This window comes from Gobio gobio, assembly GCF_949357685.1.
Source record: "Gobio gobio genome assembly, chromosome: 12".
Lineage (NCBI taxonomy): Eukaryota > Metazoa > Chordata > Actinopteri > Cypriniformes > Gobionidae > Gobio > Gobio gobio.
In genome coordinates, this window is record NC_137105.1 from 45,553,053 (window position 1) to 45,574,208 (window position 21,156).

General features: G+C 37.5%; 1 protein-coding gene across 7 annotated transcripts in view; it reads left to right on the top strand.

Annotated features, from left to right (window-relative positions):
• The window catches only part of fryl (furry homolog, like), a 143,537-nt gene that overhangs the window by 58,906 nt on the left and 63,475 nt on the right, over positions 1-21,156 (top strand). For all 7 annotated transcript variants that reach the window (XM_079830584.1, XM_079830579.1, XM_079830580.1 and 4 more), the window contains 8 exons: positions 8,049-8,263; positions 13,430-13,483; positions 16,632-16,771; positions 16,949-17,045; positions 17,216-17,295; positions 17,834-17,914; positions 18,697-18,865; positions 20,823-20,915. In XM_079830584.1, the coding sequence (XP_079686710.1) occupies positions 8,144-8,263; positions 13,430-13,483; positions 16,632-16,771; positions 16,949-17,045; positions 17,216-17,295; positions 17,834-17,914; positions 18,697-18,865; positions 20,823-20,915 (834 nt within the window). In that variant the 5' untranslated portion in view covers positions 8,049-8,143. The remainder of the gene's footprint in view (positions 1-8,048; positions 8,264-13,429; positions 13,484-16,631; positions 16,772-16,948; positions 17,046-17,215; positions 17,296-17,833; positions 17,915-18,696; positions 18,866-20,822; positions 20,916-21,156) is intronic.

Sequence of the window (21,156 nt, forward strand, 5' to 3'; positions counted from 1 at the left end):
GTGTGTGTGTGTGTGTGTACGACCGCTGACTCTTGAGTTCTGCAGTGTGGCTCGGTCATCGTCTCTTGCTCCTCGCCAGGTTCTTCACCTTGTTCTCTGTCTTCCCTTTCTGATGTCCTCTTTGAAGGTCTTGGGTTTCACATGATGATGGCCTGACAGCGTAGGAAGTGGCGTGTTGGATAATGGTGGAAGATCCAGTGGAGAGTCCGATCAATGAAAGGAAACATTAGCAATCCCAAAGGACAAAAAGAGCAATACGATCGTAATCATACACTCATACTGATATAGACACGCACACACATCTATATGCATACAGGCACCTAATGTATGTATTAGGAATAATACGTTGTTTTTGTACCTGTATTTTAGGACTAAATGGGTCTTTTGGACCTATTGAGATTTGATTGGTACATTATGAGATTGTGAGTTTGTGTTATTAGAGGATTAGAACTACATGTTTAGTACATGTCTGCAAAGTCATAAATTTGATTATTGTGAAATCAGATTGTTGTGAGTTTTTGGAATTAAATGTAATGATTTGCACATTCACATTAGTTGAAGCCTATTCTAAATATTTTATTTAATTTTATTCCTAAAATGACCTTTTTTGTAAACTTTGCATCAGTTTTGAACACACAGTTCTCAGTAAATAAATTTGTTATTATTTTATCCATAAAGTTACCAGTTTTTCTCCACTTTGCATCTGTTATGAACGTGCAGTTTTCCACTTTGAATCTTACACAGATCGCCAAGCAATCCATCAGTCATTTTTGAGAGCTTGTGCTTTTTAAAATGCAGATGGTTCATTTTCGGATGTAGATGTAGTTCTGTTGGTCACTGTTGACCAGAGTCAAGTACATCAACAGCTAGTAACGTCCAGCACTGTTGGAGAATGTCACTTGGATTGGCATGCAGTGAGTCTCTCTCGCTTTCGCTCCCTCCTCTCTCCAGTCTTGTGTGTTGATGCCAATTCCTGTGCATTGGGCCTCTCTGTTCAAACAATGAGGAGCGAGACCTAGTTTCAAGAGCTGGCAACATCCAACTGAGGCAGTAGACTCTTCCAATCTTGCTACTGCCCGTCTCTGGTTAGAAGTCAGGTCAAAGACATAACTTTGTCTCCAAATAAGAGTTATTAAACTGCAGGTGAAATGTGTGTTGAATGTAGGTCTGCAGATTGGTGGAATCTGGGCATGTTCAGACACTGCCGAAATATTGTTGACACTTTATTAGAGACATAGCAGATTAATCTCTCCCTCTTTCAAATACACAAACAAAGCTCCTTTACACTCTGCCATGCATGAAGCAGATGGAAGCCCACCACAGAGAAAATAGGGGAAAGTTTTGGTTGAAACAGCTGCATTTTTTTTTTGCATACGGAATGTGTCAGCACGCATATGTTGCATAACGTTATGTTGCATTCTCTGTGTTTCCGCTACTGTACTACTGTCATGACGAAGTAAAGCCAACTTTCCACTATCTCTTACAAAACGACATTCATTTCCATTGAAATTTTTTGACTTTTTGATTGCTTTAAAAATGGGGATGCACCAATAGAGTTATAATTTTTTTGGCTGATATGATCCTGATTTTAACAAACAACTATTGGCCAATACTAGTTGTGTAACAATATATCGTATGACAATATATCGCAATACAGAAATGCAACAATATGTACCGTTTATTGTGACAATATGTATTGTGTATAGTTCACCCAAAATGAAAATTTACTGCGAGGAAAACATTTAAGTTTACAGAGTTTTAGTACTACATTAAACTAAACTAAAATGTATTTCTTGTTACCTGTAAAAAGTGGCTTACATTATTTTAAATATATCTAGTCAGTGACCGAGTGTTAGCTTATTCGTCTAAAAATAATTCTGTATTTCCAGCTTCAGAATCATGAATATTTGTCCTCTGCATTGAATTACCAGCACCAGGTTCAAGCCTATTCATGTCCACCCCCAATGTGACACCAAATTTAGCATTTAATCAATTCATTACATTTTTTTATTAACCTTTTACCTAGGGATGCACCGAATGTTCGGCAACCAAAGTGAAAAGACCAAATAAATGTTACCGAACAATGACGTTTTTGATGACGCGATCAAATATAGTAACCAGCGCGTGTGAGAGAGGCGCGCATGCTTCTAAATGCAGCAAACATGTCGGAAGTGTGGAAGCATTAAGTGTCCGAGAAAGACGCAGAAATGGCCGTTTGCAGACACTGTTCTGCTGAATCGTCTAAGCACCCTCAAATGCATGCAAGAGCATCCTCAGTTGATACTGTAATAAAATATTGGCAAATGCTCCAGTGCATATTTTTGTCTGTAGATCGTCAAATGTATCCATATACAACAAGTTTCTGCAGCGGTGACATACTTGTTGATCTCTTGTACGAAATGGCCAATGTGTTTAAAGTTAGTCAGTCTCCACTCATGCTCAAACTCATGAGTTTTTATTCAGTGCTGAGTTATACAGGCTTGCAAAACCTCTCATGAACAGACAAACAGAGTGTAGACACGAATCGATATAAGTAAGATATATTGTGCATTGTTAGAAGCTTCATTGAACTTTGTGAGATTGCGATGAACTGACATAGGTCTTGGCTCGCTTTCGAGTCTACAGTCTATATAATCCATTGAATAAAACTATTGTTTTTCATGTAGCAAAAAGGATTAATGGCCAATTGCACGCTGCAAAGTCTCGGAAGTGACATAGTGAAATGGTAAGATGGCCAAATAAAAATATTTTTATTTAACTTTGTTTTCCTTTTTTTAAAAGTTATATTGCGCTTTGTTTGTATAATGTCTGCTGGAATGCTAAAAAAAATTCAGTGTTAAATAAATCTTTTTAAATTGTAGTTTTACTTATTTAATTTATGCAATGGTGAAAAAATTGGCAAAATAAATGGGAGAAATTTCGAAAAACAGCGTTTGGTATTCGGCTTCGGCCAAGTGTTTTATTATTATTCGGCTTCGGCCAAGAATTTTCATTTTGGTGCATCCCTAGTTTTACCATATGTCTTGCAATAATATTGTATTGTGAGTTCAGTATTGTGATATGAATCAAATCAGGACATGAGGGTTTCATTACACCCCTAGGCGATAACAATATTTTTGTCACTTTCTCTCTTATTGGAACTTTTGTCATTAAAATAGAGTAGTGTTTGGATCATGTTTTATATTAGCAAAATGTGAAAAAAATGCTTGCGTTAAGTTATACTAGCTAGCTAGTTTGGCTGAATCATCAAATAATTTCTATTGAACATGGATTGGATCCATCTAACCCTTTGATGCGTAAATATGTACAGTGCAAAACATTGGACAAGCGTTCATTTTCCTGTATTTTCATACTTGTTTTTGAGCTTTTTATTTGGTTGATAAATGAATTTGGCTGTGTGGAGTGCAAAATACTGTATATACACTCTTTACACACTTTATCTTCACAATTTGGTGCAAAACATTTGTACAGCAGTCTTTCTGTGTGTATGTGGCGTGCTGCCGTGATAATGCGGTTACTGCATTCAACTTTTCATTCCCGAGCCCAGTCTTTGATACCTAAACTGCACCAAGCACACCATCACACACTGCAGTGAGTGAGTGTATGGAGACCCGAGATAGCTTCTGTTTGTGCTGGGCTTTTAACTAGCGGAGTATAATGCAGATGATGATGTCATTCAGGTTATTTGATCTCCCAGTGTGATCGGCCTAGTCTCTTTTGGACAGACCGCATCCACAGGACTCCTCTGGAAATCATATTCATCCCTGTGTGTGTGTGTCTGTTTGTATTTCACTTAACTAATTAAAGCCATATTTGCATGGGACTAATGTCCCTGTGGAGCTTAGGTAAATGTTGTGTTCTGCAGACAAACAAAGATATGTACCAATTTAGAATTGTCTGTTTTTCTTTTGGAGCAGGTTACCTACTATTTTTGGATAATGAAACCAAAATGTCCACAACATGTTAAAAAAGGACATTACTTGTGAAATTATTATAATTGTGAAAACAAAAAATACAACAAAATATTAACTAAGGCGAATGTGCTTTTCTAGTTAACTTTGATCTAAAATATTTAGTCCGGTTTATTTTGATCTTTTTTTTAAATTATCATTATTATTCAATTATACTGAATATTTTGTATTATTAAATAATACAAAAATACAAAATTAATTGGTCTGAAATTATACAATAATTTTTTTAAAGTCCTAATCTATCACACATGTCATTGCATGTTAATAATGTAATATTTATTGATCTGAAAATACTTCTTATGCGTCTTCTTTTTCTTCTTCAAAGAATCAGTTGAGGCAAAAATCAATCATAATGATTCATTTATTGAATCAGGTCTCTATATTTCCTTCCCAGCGGAGGTCCGGACAATACTCTTTTTTTTAAAAAGTAATGCATTTCCATTGGGGCACTTTTTTTTTACCAAAAAAAGTTAGTATTTCATCCCAACTGGATATAAATATAAAAGGATAGATCAGATGTTTTATTAGGCTTTTTTCTCATTTAGGCACTTACGTGTGACACATAGAAGGCCTTGGGACTGAGAAAACGTACTGAGAGTGTAGGCCTTTCCACTTAAGAAAATTATGGAACATTTTAATATTTTGCACAATGTAATAAACTACTGAAAAAAAAAACATCCAATCTAATAATCAAAACTCTCATGAGGACAAAACAAAGTTAGCAAGTCATTTCAACGTTTTTTTTATCTTCCCTTGCCATCTCTAAATCATTTTCCAAATGATAACATTGAGTGTGTTTATCATGCACCCTCATAATGCGATTTATAATGGGATTTTGGCAATATTACAATTAAATTTTACCCCATGTAAACGCAATACTTCGATCAAACTAATGCGATTAAGCTCATAATCGTAGTAACCATATTCACATTAAACTATGTGGCGTACACTGATTTTAATTGCAGTACACAGACATATAAACACCTTAATCTCATTATTACCGCTCTGACCAAAGTGCACATGTGCGCGGACGTACACGGATGCTGTGTGTTGTTCACACAACTGCATGAATGAACTCATGACATTTATTCAGAAGTTTTCTCTTCTCCATATCACTAAACTCTGAACACAACTCGCTGCGCAGTCTCTGCTCCGTATCTTCATCCAGACGGCGCAAAGAACGCTACGGCATTGCGATGTTCATCACGTCCATAAATATGTATTTTGAATTTGATGTGAGTAAATTAAAACAATGGCCGGAAACATACAGCATGCCTATCTGAGTGTGGTATAACCATACTTATTAGTGAATAATCAGAATAATGAAATTTGTATGTAAACTGGAGTCAAGAGTTCTGCTCGTGTCATGTAAACATCTTACTGCGATTAAAACCTTGCTCTGATTTTTAGAAAATAATCGCATTATTGGTGCACATGTAAACGTAGTCATTGTTTATTATGAAATGCTCTTAATAAGCTGATTAATAATGCTAAAATGTCTGGGGAAAAACAAAACCTCTAAAGGCGCAACGTGTTCATTTATTTCAAACCTGGTTTAGCTAAATGTTTGGATGATCTGTATGGCAGATTAAAAATAATTGTATTTGCTGCATTTTCGTTTTCTGTAGCATTTTAGCAAAGGTTATTTTGCTGCTCATCGTTTCTCTGCTTCTGTTGTTAAAATAACCTCGTCATCTGCAACTCTTAATATGGAGAGAGAGAGAGAGAGAGAGAGAGAGAGAGAGAGAGAGAGAGAGAGAGAGCGAGAGCGAGAGAAGCAACGGGAGAGAGAAGAAATGTGCACAGAGCAGAAAGGGCTTGAATGAAGTGCGTTTGATTCTAGACAAAAATATTAGAGGATGTAGCGGCGAAAGATCATTACCATAAAGACCCTGAGCGCTTGTGGTGTGTACCGCTCTGTTGTTTTGACGAACTGCTCACTTTAAAGTGTAGAAAAGGTCAAATGGCACAATTATGTCCCATGGTCCGGATGGAACCAAGGTGGGGTCCAGAACCGGACCACGTTCTGCCGTTTGAATACCACTGAAATAGAGTCAGGATAGATGCTGTATTGAATTTAACAGAGGTGAAAACAAGGCTTTGAGGGATAAACGTACAGTCTTTACAATGGCACACATAAAGGGCCTAGATCACGTAATTTTCTACTTTTAAAACTGTTTTATGGAGTTTTTTGAATGGAATTTTCAGGACAATCGGATTGTTTTTAAACTGTATTCTCTCCCTCACAGCCTCATTTTCATTATTATCAAAAAATGAATTATGGCCCTAACCTGACTAAGGTCTGTATGTCCTAATGCAATTATTTTGAAAATCTAGCAATAACAAATTGCATTAAATGTCATGTAATAAAAATTGATTGATCAAAAAAAATCTCATACGAGTTCTTTTAATGAATCAGTTGAACCGATTCACAAATGCATCCTAATTATTTATGATTGCATTAGTCTCGTGTAGCCAGACCTTCAGACTGACGGCAGAAGGTCTGGACTTTCATTGGCCAAGGACCGCCCAAGAGGACGTTTCTTCCATGAGGGAGGTTGGCGTCACGGTATTTGTTTCCAGCCAACCGTTAAAGAACGCAACACACAAGTCTCGCGGACATCCTGTAGTATTCAACCAATTAGATGACGACTTTGAAACTCCTGAAGTGTTTCCAGATAAGTGTGCCATATGCATTAGACGTTCAGCAAATGGTCCGTGGGCATGACGTCTGAGGCTGAGACTATGATTGCATCAATCCGAAATCAGAAACAGAGCTTTATTGCCAAGTGTGCGTGCACAGGCAAGGGATTTTCCTTGGTAGTGGAACTTTCAGTATACAAGCATAAATACGACAACAAAACATAATATAAAATAAACAAATAAAGAAGTTGTAAAATTGCCAAATGATTTTTCAATCAAAGTCAGAATACAGTAATCACAAATGATTAGAAATATCATGAAAACTGTGACTCAAAGGTCATTTAGAAACCAATCTCATCCGGACAGTTGTTCAGGCAGAGTGTGCAGCGCGTGGGAATGCTAAAGCACTCAGTGCCCAGCTGTGTGAGTTCACATGCAGTCAGGGAATCATGTCTTGTGTAGCTCAGAGTATCAGAATGTCCTTGCAAACAACAAGCAGACTCTGCATTAATGGCTCCTGTGTGTGAATGCATTCCATGTGACTCTCAGCCTCACTCTGAGGTACAAATGTGTGCTTTGGGGTCAGCAACGCAGCCCAGTGTGTCACACAAATTATCTGGCGTGTCCACCAGAGGAATGAAGAGAAAGATGAACTGAGAGAGACTTGCATTTTTCCTCCTCACTTCTTTTGCTCATCCTTTCTGCATCACTGAGTGGAAAAGTACAAACAATGTTAGAGTGCTTGCCAGCAGCCCCGTTGGCCAATCAGATGTGGACCTGGGGACCCTGTTATGCCACCGGCCAATGAAAGCTGGCAGTGTGACATCATGGGGATGGGGAGGCGTTGCTAAAGAGGCAACAAAGAGTGAGTGTTTGTACATAGACAAACAAACACACACAAACAGCTCTCGGGAGTTGTGCGTGTGTCTGTCTTTCATCCCCTGAGTGTGTGAATGTTTGTGTTTTATTATTGAGATGTGGGAGTTGCTAGGTGTGACCCTGTGTTCTCCTCTGAAAAACTCATTACATTTCACAGGGATTTTTTCTATTCATCCTCCTATTATTGTTTGAACTCTCTCACCTTATCGTGGTTTCTCCAGCAACCTGTGGGAAGCGAGGGCTGGGATTTCCTGAGCGTGCTTGACATGTGACGTGCGCGTGCACACACACACACACAGTTTTTTCCATTCATGGCTGGATGTACATTAATCCACTGGTGCTGGTTGCAATAGTTACCAACTTATTTTTATGGGGAAGTTGTCACCATGCACCACGCCTTTCAATCTTTAATGCACCAGTAGCTGCTTTGTCTTTTCATGCAAAATTGAATGACATTTTCTCTTCATATTTGCAATGGCAATTTCAGCTTGAATACTTATATTATGCATTCAAATTGTTTCATAATGCTAAATAACCGTCTCTCTTTCCTGACAGCCTCTGTCCCTGTAAGCAACAGCAGTGTGAGTAGGCGAGGAGCATCCCCCTCGGCCCCGCCCAGCTGGGAGAAGCGTAGCATCCACGCCGCCACCATGTCCAGCATCACCATCGACCCCGAGCTCAAGCCCGGGGAGTTTGTCATCAAGAGCCTTTTCGCAGAGTTCGCTGTGCTCGCCGAGAAGAAGATCGAGGTGGTCATGGCTGAACCGCTGGTCAGTACCGCCCACAAATTAATAACACAAACTGAACATTTAAAAAAAAGAAAAAAGAAAAATCTAGTCATAAATCTAGCTCATAAATCACAAACACACACAAATGTTGGGTTTTCATGTTTTATGGGGACTTTCCATAGGCGCAATGGTTTTTATACTGTATAAACTGTATATTCTATCCCCCTACACTGCCCCTGCCCCTAAACCTACCATCACAGGAGACATTCTGCATTATTACATTTTCAAAAAACATCACTTAGCAAATGTCCCCATAAGGACGAGGATTTCGGATATTGCCATCTTTGTGGGGACATTTTGTCCCCATAACGTAGGGATTACCTGTCCACACACACACACATACACACACACACACACTGGTTTTTTGATAGACATGCTCTTGTTAATGCTGATGGTGAGGAATTACAGTTGAAACATCTCATAATGTACCTCAAACCGAGTGGGGCATCACTGAGAAACGTCCTGCTCAAGTCGTCCTTGTGATGGAGGTTCAGGTTGAATAACTAGTTCTTCAATGTCTCCTCATCGATTCAGACTCGCGCTGGGATTGATGTAAAATGGACGTCATCGTTACTGTCTTTACAGTGAATACAATCACTGAGCTTTAGGAAGCCTTCGCACGGAGCTGGAGTTCAGTTATGGTAATGGGTGTTTGGTTCTGAAATATGCGCTGTAATAGATCGTGTCAATTAGACTCCCCTGAAATTGCCTCGTAGACACGGCATCCTCAATGAACTTATCTCCGGCGTGATGACTCTGATTGTTCGAATATTACAATTTAATAATTGTTAAATCGATATGTCATCCTCAATAAACCCGTCTCCGGCATGTTGCCTCCGATCCTTCGAATATTGCACTTTAATAATTATTTAATCAACACATCATCCTCAATCAACCTGTCTCCGGCGTGTTGCCTCCAATCTTTCGAATATTATTAAACTACATTAACCATATAAACTAAATTACTGATCTAATTACTGATTTAAAGCCCACACTGTCACTGTATGATAATTGAAATGAACTGATGACATCACCGTTTTCTCTAGAATGGCTAGACGGCTGAATAAAATTATGCTGCATTATTTTCCTGTTTTACACTGTGAAACTGCTTTGAAAACAATCTGCATTGTTAAAAGCGCTATATAAATAAAGTTTGCTTGACTTGACTTGACTGTACGCAGTAGACCAATCACAACAGACTGGGCCATCTGACCAATCAGAGCAGAGTAGGCTTGCGGAAAGGAGGGATTTAGAGAGACCGATTCATCCGTCGAGTCGTTTGAGAATCATTGAACATTGTGGTGATGTGCAATGTATATTATGAGTAAATTAAACTGTTTTTTGACCGTTGATGCATGTAAACCTGTTGTAAAAGACTCCAAAACTAAAACTTTAAAAAAGGAAACTTTAAAATATCATAATATAAATGAATTATATTTATCTATGTTACAAAAGAGTTCTATTTTAAATAAATTCTTTTCTTTTGAACTTTGTTCAACAAATAATCCAGAAAGAGTTTTACAGTTTCTACAAAAATATTAATCAGCACAACTGTTTTGTGCATTAAAGGTAGGGTAGGTAAGAATGATCTAAAACACTTTTGTCCAAATTTGTTTAAACTTTCTTTATATGTCAATACATAATTAAAATGTAAGTACTCTGAAAAAGAGAGTATAAAAATCGAGTGACTCTAGACTTTTTAATCTGCAATAAACACTGCTCATTATTTCGTTCGGGCCGAAACAAGTGATTGGCTTGGGCGACTGTCACTCTCTCTCGTTACCATGGCTACCACCGCTTTTGCTCCAGGATCTGCCCACATGCCAAGTCGGGCTACTTCAACACTGTTGCCGTGGGCTGTTTTTCATGTCCGCGGGTTGAAGCGACCCCAATTATGTGATATTTTGCCCCGGGATTTGCGAATTTTAGCAGGCAGCTATATTTAGCAGGCACATATTTTACCCCCCAAATTTTTACCGGAGAAACACGATTGGGCTTGTTTTGGGCTAGTTTTGAGTAGCAATTGGGCGGATTTTGTTGTGAAAACCTGGCAACCCTGACGCACCCGTTTGAGTTCAAGAGGCTGTATTTCTGCTGGACAGGTAATCTTTCTTTTTGATTATAAATTTTTTTGGTTTATGTTTTCATGAAGCATGTCTCACTGGCACACGTAGCTGCCTAATATAGCTAACATAACATTACTTAGCATAAAGTTACAATGTTATACACTAAGCGAGCCATTAGTAGAGATGATAAATACTCAATATGCTTAGCTCAAGTTGATCGCTGTCGTGTTGAATTTCGCAAAATGTAACTTTAGATAACAAAATGCATGTGTAAAAGTTAGTACACCGCATCCAGGAACTTTTTTTAGAACTAAGTTAGCTTTAGCTACTACCCTCTGTCTAAACTCTTTTACCATGTTCACCGGGAACTTTACCTGCACGTTTATTTCCGCGGTTTGTTTTTATATTCTCTACCAATGTTTACTGATGCTTTTATCTTGTATCTGTGTGTGTCGTAGACACTGTGTTGTGTGTGTGTTTTAAACTTTACCAGTATCAGTATTCTAGCTTGATAGTGAGTACTAAAAGACATCTTATTTGTTTATATTCATAATGATAAAGTTAGATTTTTGATTACATGTGATTCTGACATGATGTCACTACATGCACTCCGCTCCTTCTTCTCTGCTCACCTCAGGTAAATAATGCGTCTTTCAGCTGACGGTCGGCGTGGCGCGTTCATGTGTTTTGGGGGCGTGGCTTTGGAAAGAGCCCAGAAGGGAGAAGGTGGAGTGAATGGAAATAATGAGCTGTCTTTAAAACAGTCGTGAGAGGTCTACAGACACTCAATTTTCATACTTTCTTTTTCAGAGTACTTACATTTTAATTATGTATTGATATATAAAGAAAGTTTAAACAAATTTGGAAAAAAAGTTTTTTAACCAAATCCTACCTACCCTACCTTTAATACTATTAAGAATTGCTTCTTAAAGGTGCACTATGTAAAAAAAAATTACATAGTGGCCAGTGTTATATATTTTGTTCAGTTGAGTACTTACAATAATCCAAATGTTTCCAACTATTTGTAAATCGTGAGAAAATTGCTCTTTTAACCGGGACGTGTGAGGGAGTCGCCTGTCAATTGCATCATATCTGCGTTACCCTCGGTTTTAATCTGCAGAAACGCTTTACTCTCACTGAAGTGTGAACAAGTGTCATAGCAGCCGCCGAGAGAACGCACAGAGGAACGTCATAACATAATTTTCAACACACACAGATGTATCTAATAAGATAAACAGAGCTGCGTTACCTCATACTCATGACCGGAAAAGCGTAAGTGGCGCCTGTGGCATAATAAAAGTCCCGCTGCTCGCGAGGCGTGTGTTGCGTTCATCTTATTAAAAATCGCTCCAGCTGCCTTGCTCAGCTCCACAACATTCGGTCCTGCTCTGCTTCAGACTACAGTAATGGTAATAATCACATCCATGAACATGATTTCTGCTCGAGTCCTATCCCGATTCTTTTCCACCGGCTGTGAGGTGAAGACCACATGTCCCAAGATTCTGTGCTTATACCTGGCGTCATCAAACTACGCCTTTGGTTTTGAATAGGCAGACGGAAAAGTTACATAGTGCATCTTTAAAACCCAAATCATCAAATGATCATGTGACACTGGAGACTGGAGTAATGATGCTGAAAATTCAGCTTTGCCATCACAGGAATAAATTACATAATAAAAATATTATCAAATAGAAACAGTTATTTTAAATTGTAGTAATATTTCACAATATTACTGTTTTACTGTATTTTTTCTATCAAATAAATGCAGCCTTGGTGAGCATAAAACACTTCTTTCAAAAACATAAAAAATTCTTAGCACCCCTAAACAATGTGGTGTGACAAGTTTTGTGTTACTTGTAACTCAGGGGTTGAGTGAAAGTTAAGTTGACATGAGCATGTTGGTTTATTTAGAGGAAAAAAAAGAGAGGCTGTTGTGTGCAGTTTCAAACTTGTGGCTCAACAGAACACACACGTCCTCATGTATTCCCAGAAACAGAAGCAGAGGTTTGGATTCTTGGAATGCTGTTATGTTGGATTCTTCTCAGAGCCCCCTGTGCTGAAACACACACTGTTTCTCTCCAGACTTGTCCTTAAACGCTTCCTCTCTCTTCGCTCCTCTCTCTCTCATTGTGTGTTTACTCAGTGGTAGATTGAGCTCTCTCAGTTTACTCAGCAAGATTTTAAACTGGTAATGACTGCATCTAGCATCTGCAGAGAGGAGCTGCTTTATGAAACAGCTCTCTGTCTTTGAACTTCTCCCTCATAATAAAGTAATCCAGATAACAGAGCATTCAAAGTGTCGAGTGCAAGTAACCAGGAGACATTTTACAGATGGTGTTAACTACAAAACTGAACTGGAGAGATGAATTTTCTCAGGCCCTGAAATTCATGTCTGAAAATTGGAGCAATTCCTCATGTAAATGGCTCACATTGGGGTATTAATTCCCTTTAATAACACAAAGGTGTCCACAATTTAATATCTGTTTTACTCTTTCACTCAACTGTTATGCTGACCTGTTCTTTGCAGTACTTCTGATGTGTAATGAAAGGGTCAGTAAGAAAAGCATGTCATTAATTTTATTTATCCATGTTACAAAAGAGTTGCATTTCAAATAAATCCTGTTCTTTTGAACATCAAATAATCACGAAAAACACAAAAATATTAAGCAGCACAGCTGTTTTCAACATTGATAATCATAATAAATGTTTCTTGAGCAGCAAATCAGCATATTAGAATGATTTCTGAAGGATCATGTGACACTGAAGGCTGGAGTAATGATGCTGAAAACTCAGCTTTTCCATCAGGAATAAATTGCGTTTTAAAATGTGAGCCAGTACGGGTTCTAGAGAGAGATGAGACAAGTGCGTTACGGGGATAATAAATTGGGCCATTTTTCTTTCTCTACAATATAATACTGTCACAATCATTCACTTGTAACTTTTAAAGTAATTGCTTTTAGTTTAGTGTTTTACTTTTTTTTGCAATTTTCAATATCAGTGCATCCCAACTTTTTTCCCATTAAACAGTTTGAAGATCCACCTTCCATTCATTCATTTACACTGCATATCTTTGTTCTTTCAGGAGAAGCCCCTTTCCCGCTCGCTGCAAAGAGGAGAAGATGCACAATTTGATCAGGTTAGTATCCGTGCGTGTCCTGTTTCAAGTTTGTGTAGTATAGCTCTCTCCCATCCTCTTGGCTTTTCAGTCCTCCTCTCACTCTTTCTTTCGCTCTCCATCACTCATTTCTGATTAGCACGGAACTTTTAACAGCAGAGCTGCAGCAAAGTGCTTTGTTTAGCAAAACGCAAAGCAAATGAGACCTCATCCTGCAATGGATCCAGTCAGTGCCATTAGGCCTGTGTGTGTGAGAGAATGAGCCAGTGAGAATGTGCTCTGTATGCAGAAAACCACAGCAATATGTGTCTGTGTCTCTATACTTTAGAGTGAACAGAGTTTTGGTGTGTGTGTGTTCTCCCTGGACGTTGCCAGGAGCAGAATCGCTGTGTCATCCGCAGCAGTAGATCAGCACAGGCTGCCTGGGAGTGTGTGCGTATGTGAATATTTCAGTTCAGGGTGTTGGAGCGTGTCTGCCAAGTGCCATGAGGGCCAGGAGAGCAGTTACATAACTCTCCTTAACCACATACATCATCCTGTCCCACACACACACACACACTCACCTGATACAGGCCGCATATATACAGCGGGGTCTGAAAGTCTGGGATTCCAAATCAAATTTGAACCTCGAACTTTGAAGCATTTTAAACAAAGAAACATTGACGTAAATTGAATAAGATGTATTTGAGATTCGGCACTAATTTAGGTAACTAATGAAATGAGTGAATTTGTGAGCATGTGACTCTTTACAAAGGGTCAGATGTTCTTTCTTCCCTTGAAACCCAAAATGCGCTTTGGATCACCAGGTTTGATGGTTTGCTTGTGATTTTCTTGTGATTTGCTAGACGTCTGCTAAACCGTTATTTTAGTATTATTTATATACTATTATAGTATTAATTTATATTTTCAATTAGATTTTTCTTCTTGTTTTGAGTTAGTTGTGTTCAAATCTAATATTTATATTTCATCTCAGCTTTCTTTAAATTCATGAAAGCAGTTTTATTTAAGAATAACTGCTTCTAAATGAATAAAATGCTCTTTTTTATACAATTGTGTGGATTTCATGCAGCTCGGGTGCATGAACAAAATACTACATTATGTTGATTTTAACTGATTCAACTGTTTTATATTGTTGTTATGATGATAAAACATGCAATGAAAAATGTATTAAATTAGCAAAAACAAATATTTTTATTAGTGGTCTCTTTTGGATCCCAGTGTACCTCCTAACATCTCACATTAACAAGCACACTTTTTCACTCACTCTGCACTTTTTTCCCCACATCGCTAGCACGCACGCACTGATTTGACTATTGGATTTGGCTTTGCTTGGTCTCGGGGACTGCATGTTCAGTCAGTGACGTGTTGTGACTGCAGAGAGATCCGCTCTGCTGAATCACACCACAGTGAACTATACCATCCCTCACACACTCATCAGCATACACACACATCTACTCTACACCATAGCTCTGCGTGCGTGTGTGTGCTCATGATGCTTGGTGCTGGGTTACTGCAGTGAAAGGTTGAGTAACCACTGGATGTATCATCCTACACCCATCCCGCCCTCACAATAGGACAGATCAATACCTGACTGCACTCAAAAGTGCTGCCATATCTCTTCCTCCTCTTCCTTTTCACCCGTTTGTATATTGTTCTAAGTTTAGATTTTCCTCTCAAATCAACTTATTTGCTTTTAGTCAATAAGACAAACAATTTTACATTTTAAAGCACATAAAATGGCTTATGCAATCAAACCTTCTGCTGCAAATAACATATTTCAAGGTGGACAATATGTTTGTACATTTTACATGGAGAAAATGTTATCTTAAGAATAACATGCAGTGCTGATTCATGCACAACAACCAGTTATTTCATTCCATTAGTTTTATTTATTATTGTGACGTACATCCGAGTGAAATGGATTCAGATCTGAATGTGAGCATGTAATCGATTTGTAAGAAAGGGTCTGGTTTAAGCGGACTAAATGATTGGTTGAGCCTGGTATACATCACCATCAGGTTGACATTAACTTTTTTGCTCACCAGCCACTGTGGCTAGTGATTTTCCAAAGTTATTAGCCACTCACATCACTTCACTGCCCACAATTTTGTTGTTAGGACTTTTTTTTTTGGCTATATGTAAATGACCACTGTAGACATCCAAATCAAGTCTACATGAAATGTATAACATCATAATGTCATCCTCAACAGCTGTTTGTCTGAAAGATTTTTGTTTTTATTAGCTATGACATATTTAAATCTAGCATATTTTGTGTATGGGCCCATACAGTAGCCTAGTGAAATAAATATCCATATTTTCATGTTTATTTTATTAAATCTAAAAGGTGCATCATACCTGACACCTAGATTGTTGGCACTTTACAGTTGGCTTTATGACTAAGCCATTCTCTTCAAATGCTATTTAAGTTAGAAACGTGTATACCAATGTTGTATGTAAATTTAGAGACGGTCCCTAAATTCAAGAATATCGAATGTCCAACGTCAAGCCAGCTTTATGCTAGTCACATCAGGTGTGCTATGGTTCTGTTGTGATAATTGTTTGAAACTATTTTCGCTGCTGAAATGGAACAAAAACAGCCAATCACAGTATGATGAATGAATCTCCTACGAGGCACATCTCTGCTTTGATGAGAGTGCAGATTTCAGTGAGTGAGAGCGCACTCTGAACAAAACTCTGGTGTTTCAGCGATGACTAATCTGATCGTCTCTGATTATGACATTGCATTTATAAGCTCAACAGATTTGCGTGTGATTGGTTATAATGTGCGTCGCCATTATAACAGATGCCTTTTGAGAAGACCCGCCAAAGTGGCTAGTGGGAGTGACTGTTACACGCCACAGCTGAAATCCACCCGCAAATGGTGGGTTGGCGGGTGTTAATGTCAAGCCCTGATCACCATTATGAAGATTGCATTATTATATTTTGATATAATAAACATTACAAGGTAAAAAAAATGTTTTTATTTGTGTGTGTGTATGGATGAATCATTCAGGACAAGATCAGTATCCATTTAAAAAGTAGTGTGATTTTTCCATTTCATGCCGACTTGGATACATTGATATTTAGTAAATAGGCCAATTTTGATTTCATCTTTAATCCATGTGAATAGCGTGCTATTAAGCTGTATTATTGTGTTTGTATGTTACAGTTAATAAGCTCTATGAGCTCCATAGCAGAACACTGTTTGCCTTCGCTGTTGCGGACGTTGTTTGACTGGTACAGAAGACAGAGCGGGACAGAAGACGAGTCGTACGAGTACAGACCTCGCTCCAGCACCAAGTCCAAAGGGTGGGGAGACACGCAATTATACATCTTAAACAAATACACACAGCATCGTATGTTTCTCTGCTGATTTTATCTTCTCTTCAGCAAGAGCTTCAACAGCTGCAGATGTTGTGTCTCTTTGAGTTAATGATGTGTTGTTGTTGTTCTAACTTGTGAATCGTGCTCTTTTAATCTCTCTAGAGATGAACAGCATCGGGATAAAGACTACCTACTGGAGCGAAGGGACTTAGCCATAGACTTCATGTTTTGTTTAGTTTCAGTGGAAGTTTTGAAACAGGTGAGGTTTGTGCATATTTCATTGCCTAGGTGTGGTGTCTCTAAAGTCAGAGATAGGTGTGTTGTGGCATTGACATGCATAGACTTGCTAACAGAATATCAGGGATCCAGAAGTAAAACAGTGACCATTACATCATAGAGTTGATGTTGATGAAATAATATTTTCTGTAGATTCCCCTTCATCCTGTGCCAGACGCCTTAGTTCAAGAAGTCCTTAACCTGGCATTCAAGCACTTTAAACACAAAGAGGGGTGAGTGCACATACGCAAACACACTTTTCTATGCAAATTCTACAGGTGTACTCTGGACAAATGCAAACCTGATGACAGATGCAAAGTAAACTACCTATAATTGCATTGCGTCATGTGGGCTGTCATTTTGTATGTATATACACTACCTTTCAAAAGTTTTTGGAAGTTGTTCTTTTTTTTTTTAAATGTATTTTTGAATATATTTTAAAATGTAAATTATTCCTGTGATGGTAAATATGAATTTCCAGCAGCCGTTACATCATTCTAATATGTTGATTTACTCAAGAATCATTTCTCATAATTATCAGTGCTTAAAACCATTCAAAAGAACAGCATTTATTTGATATAGAAATCTTCTGTAACATTATAAATGTCTTTTAATGTCAGGTTTGATCAATTTAATGCATCCTTGCTTAATTAAAAGTATTAATTTCTTTCACACAATGACAATATTACTGAGTGTACAAATGTGTTTGTACTTAATGGAAATATGAATGAAGATTTTCTTTTATGTTGGTTGTGATGGTTTGTTCAACAGGTACTCAGGCCCCAACACTGGTAATGTGCACATCATCGCTGACCTGTACGCTGAGGTCATCGGAGTCCTCGCCCAATCCAAGTGAGTCCATCCCAAAACCACACTGAGCTTACAGTATACCTTCTGTGGTCTGTTGCACATTTTAAATATTCTCTAAGCAATTTGACAAGTATGTTGATGTGCACTCACACATTGAGTCCAGTCTTCTGTGTGGCCTGAAAGCTGGATGAAGTTGATGCTAGCACATCTATTCAGATGTCCATCAGAGCTAACAAAGCCCTCAAACCGCTCTCATTCCGCCTTGAGCTGGATACAGAGCCATCAATGATTTGTACAGCCTTTGGACACTTTTACTGTTACTGTAATTCTCCTCGGCACACGTTAAAACTCCCTTACAGTTACATGAAACTGTCTGTTTAAGCTGTAATGTAATTTAGCCCTGCACTGTAATAGTCAGGGCCTGAAATTGATTTACCATAGTGCTCAACCTCCCCTTCAGTTCATGATTTCCTGTGCGGAGCCACTTTGCCCTGAGGACGGTGTTTGAAGCGGCCGTTTTACATAATATGATAAAGGCATGGCATGATGCACTGCTGTCCTTGCTTGTTTGGATCCAGAGAGTTTGCATTGCTATTACAAGCTTTTGCATCTGATTTTTTTTTTCCCTTGATGGAAACTTTAAATCTTAAACTTTAAAATTTAACAATAATAAGGCTAATCTTTATTCATCCTGCTACACGTATTTGTTGCGCGCTTGATTGAAACTTGGCGCTGCATTTTCATTAATGCTTGTTCTAATTGACTAGATGGAGTAGGGAATTTGTTAAATAAGAATGATTCATTCTTTTTTTGTGTGTGTGCAGATTTCAGGCAGTGCGTAAGAAGTTCATCACAGAGCTGAAGGAACTGAGGCTGAAAGAGCAAAGTCCTCATGTGGTGCAGAGCATCATCAGCCTCATCATGGGCATGAAGTTCTTCAGAGTCAAAATGTACCCTGTTGAGGACTTTGAGGCTTCGTTCCAGTACATGCAGGTCAGGCCGCATGCATACAAACACAACATGTACTGTTCAATCTTGTGGTGTTTTAATGAGCCGCTGAGGGTTTTTGTTGTTGTTAAATGATTTATCCACGGAAAGGGTCTTTAAAGGGTTACTTCACCCAAAAATTCTGTCATCATTTACTCACCTGCATGGCATTCAAAACCCACAAGACTTTTGTTCAGCTTCAAGACAATGAATATATTTTAAGGGTGATAGAAAGATTTAAATAGAGATTTCTGTCAGTCTGTTAAAAGTTCATGCAGCCTGACGATTCAGTTCAAGTTCATAAAGTGAATTGACCGTTTTAATCGAAGGCTCCTGAAGAGACATGATTACTTTATATGATGAACAGATTTCATTCAGGTTTGTATTCACGTATAAACAGAGATCAACACAAATACATAGAGCACATTAAATATAGTCAACGGAAGCTCAAATATACTTGAATTTCAATGCAGGGACAGTAATCTCCCAGGTTTCATTAAACAATATATTTTGCATTTCAAAGATGAATGACAGTCTTATGGGTTCAGAAGAACATAGTAATTTATAACAGATTTTTCTAAATTTTAGTATTTTATTTATTTTTACTTTTATTTTGTTCCGTTTAGGATTGATAAATAATAGTTACAATGGTAAAATAATATATACACATATACACACACACACACACACACACACACACACACACACACACACACACACACACACACACACACACACACACACACACACACACACACACACACACACACACTATATATATATATATATATATATATATATATATATATATATATATATATATATATATATATATATATATATATATATATATATATATATATATATATATATATATATATATATATATATATATATATATATATATATATATATATATATAAAAATCAGACTTGCATAAAATATACACTAGATGCACTAAAGAAGGAACAACAAAACAGAACAAAGGGAAAATAATAATAATAAAAAATGTATGTATATATATATATATATATATATATATATATATATATATATATATATATATATATATATATATATATATATATATATATATATATATATTTATTTATATATATTTATATATATATATATATTTATATTTATATATTTATATATTTATATTAAAACCATTCAAATGGATGTCGTTGTCTCCTTAAAATATTTCAGAAAAGGGTGAATTTTCATAGTTTTTTTAGGTGAACTAACCCTTTTATTTAGGACGAGATGTTTTAGTGTTACATTGTACAACAAATAAATGTAGATTTTAATTTTAGAGGCACAATGTCATAAAAAAAATTACTCTTGAACTTATATTCAGTTAATTGTTGTAAAGAATATTTTTAATATAAAGACCAAAAATTTAACATTTAGCTGTTTCCCAAAAACTTGCATGATATTGCTAACAGGCTTGCATAAATTGATTTTCAGGCCCTGATTTGTTTTGTAAAAAGTGCCACATCATCACTGTGTGTTGGGGGGTCAAAACATTTTGAGTCGCACCTCTTCTACTTTCAGTACTTCTTTTGTTTTATTTGCGAGCTCTCTGTAGTCATGCCTCATAAAATCTCTTGAGTAACCGTCTCAGTGTTTTGCTCTACCTCTGCCAACAGGGCTGTGTGGAGCTATTTCTTTACATTTGCCAGTTATAGGCAGTGAAATCCTGCGCTCAATATGCGCTGCATTTAACAAGCACCATAATCCAGAGATTTTTATTGAGCCAATGCTGTATTTTATGGTAGACCTCATATTTCTTCAACCGCCGTGCTTGAATGTGCAGGCCTTACGAAGGGTTTAATAGTGTTTTGCATCCTTTTCAATGACTAAAACTGTACATATACAATTTTCTCTTGAATGTTTAGTGTGAAGATTTGCATTAATTAGATGAAATGTTTTGTTTCGTGTGTCTGTGTTGGTGAGGCAGGAATGTGCTCAGTATTTCCTGGAGGTGAAGGATAAAGATATCAAACATGCACTGGCTGGCCTGTTTGTTGAGATCCTCATCCCTGTAGCTGCTGTAAGTACCGCAGAGCTCTCCATTTGTTCAATTGTGCAAAAACCATTCCTATGAGCTAGATTTCACATGCATGCTTCAGAAATGTAATGCATTCAGGCTAAATTGCCATATTGCTACATCAACTCTGATTCAAATTAGTGTAATTTCACAACATGGCAACACAGAAAGCCGAACATTACTCAACTTTCCATTAATTCAAATCAGAATATGTTTGCGTGGTCTGTAAACACTCCGCTCCAGT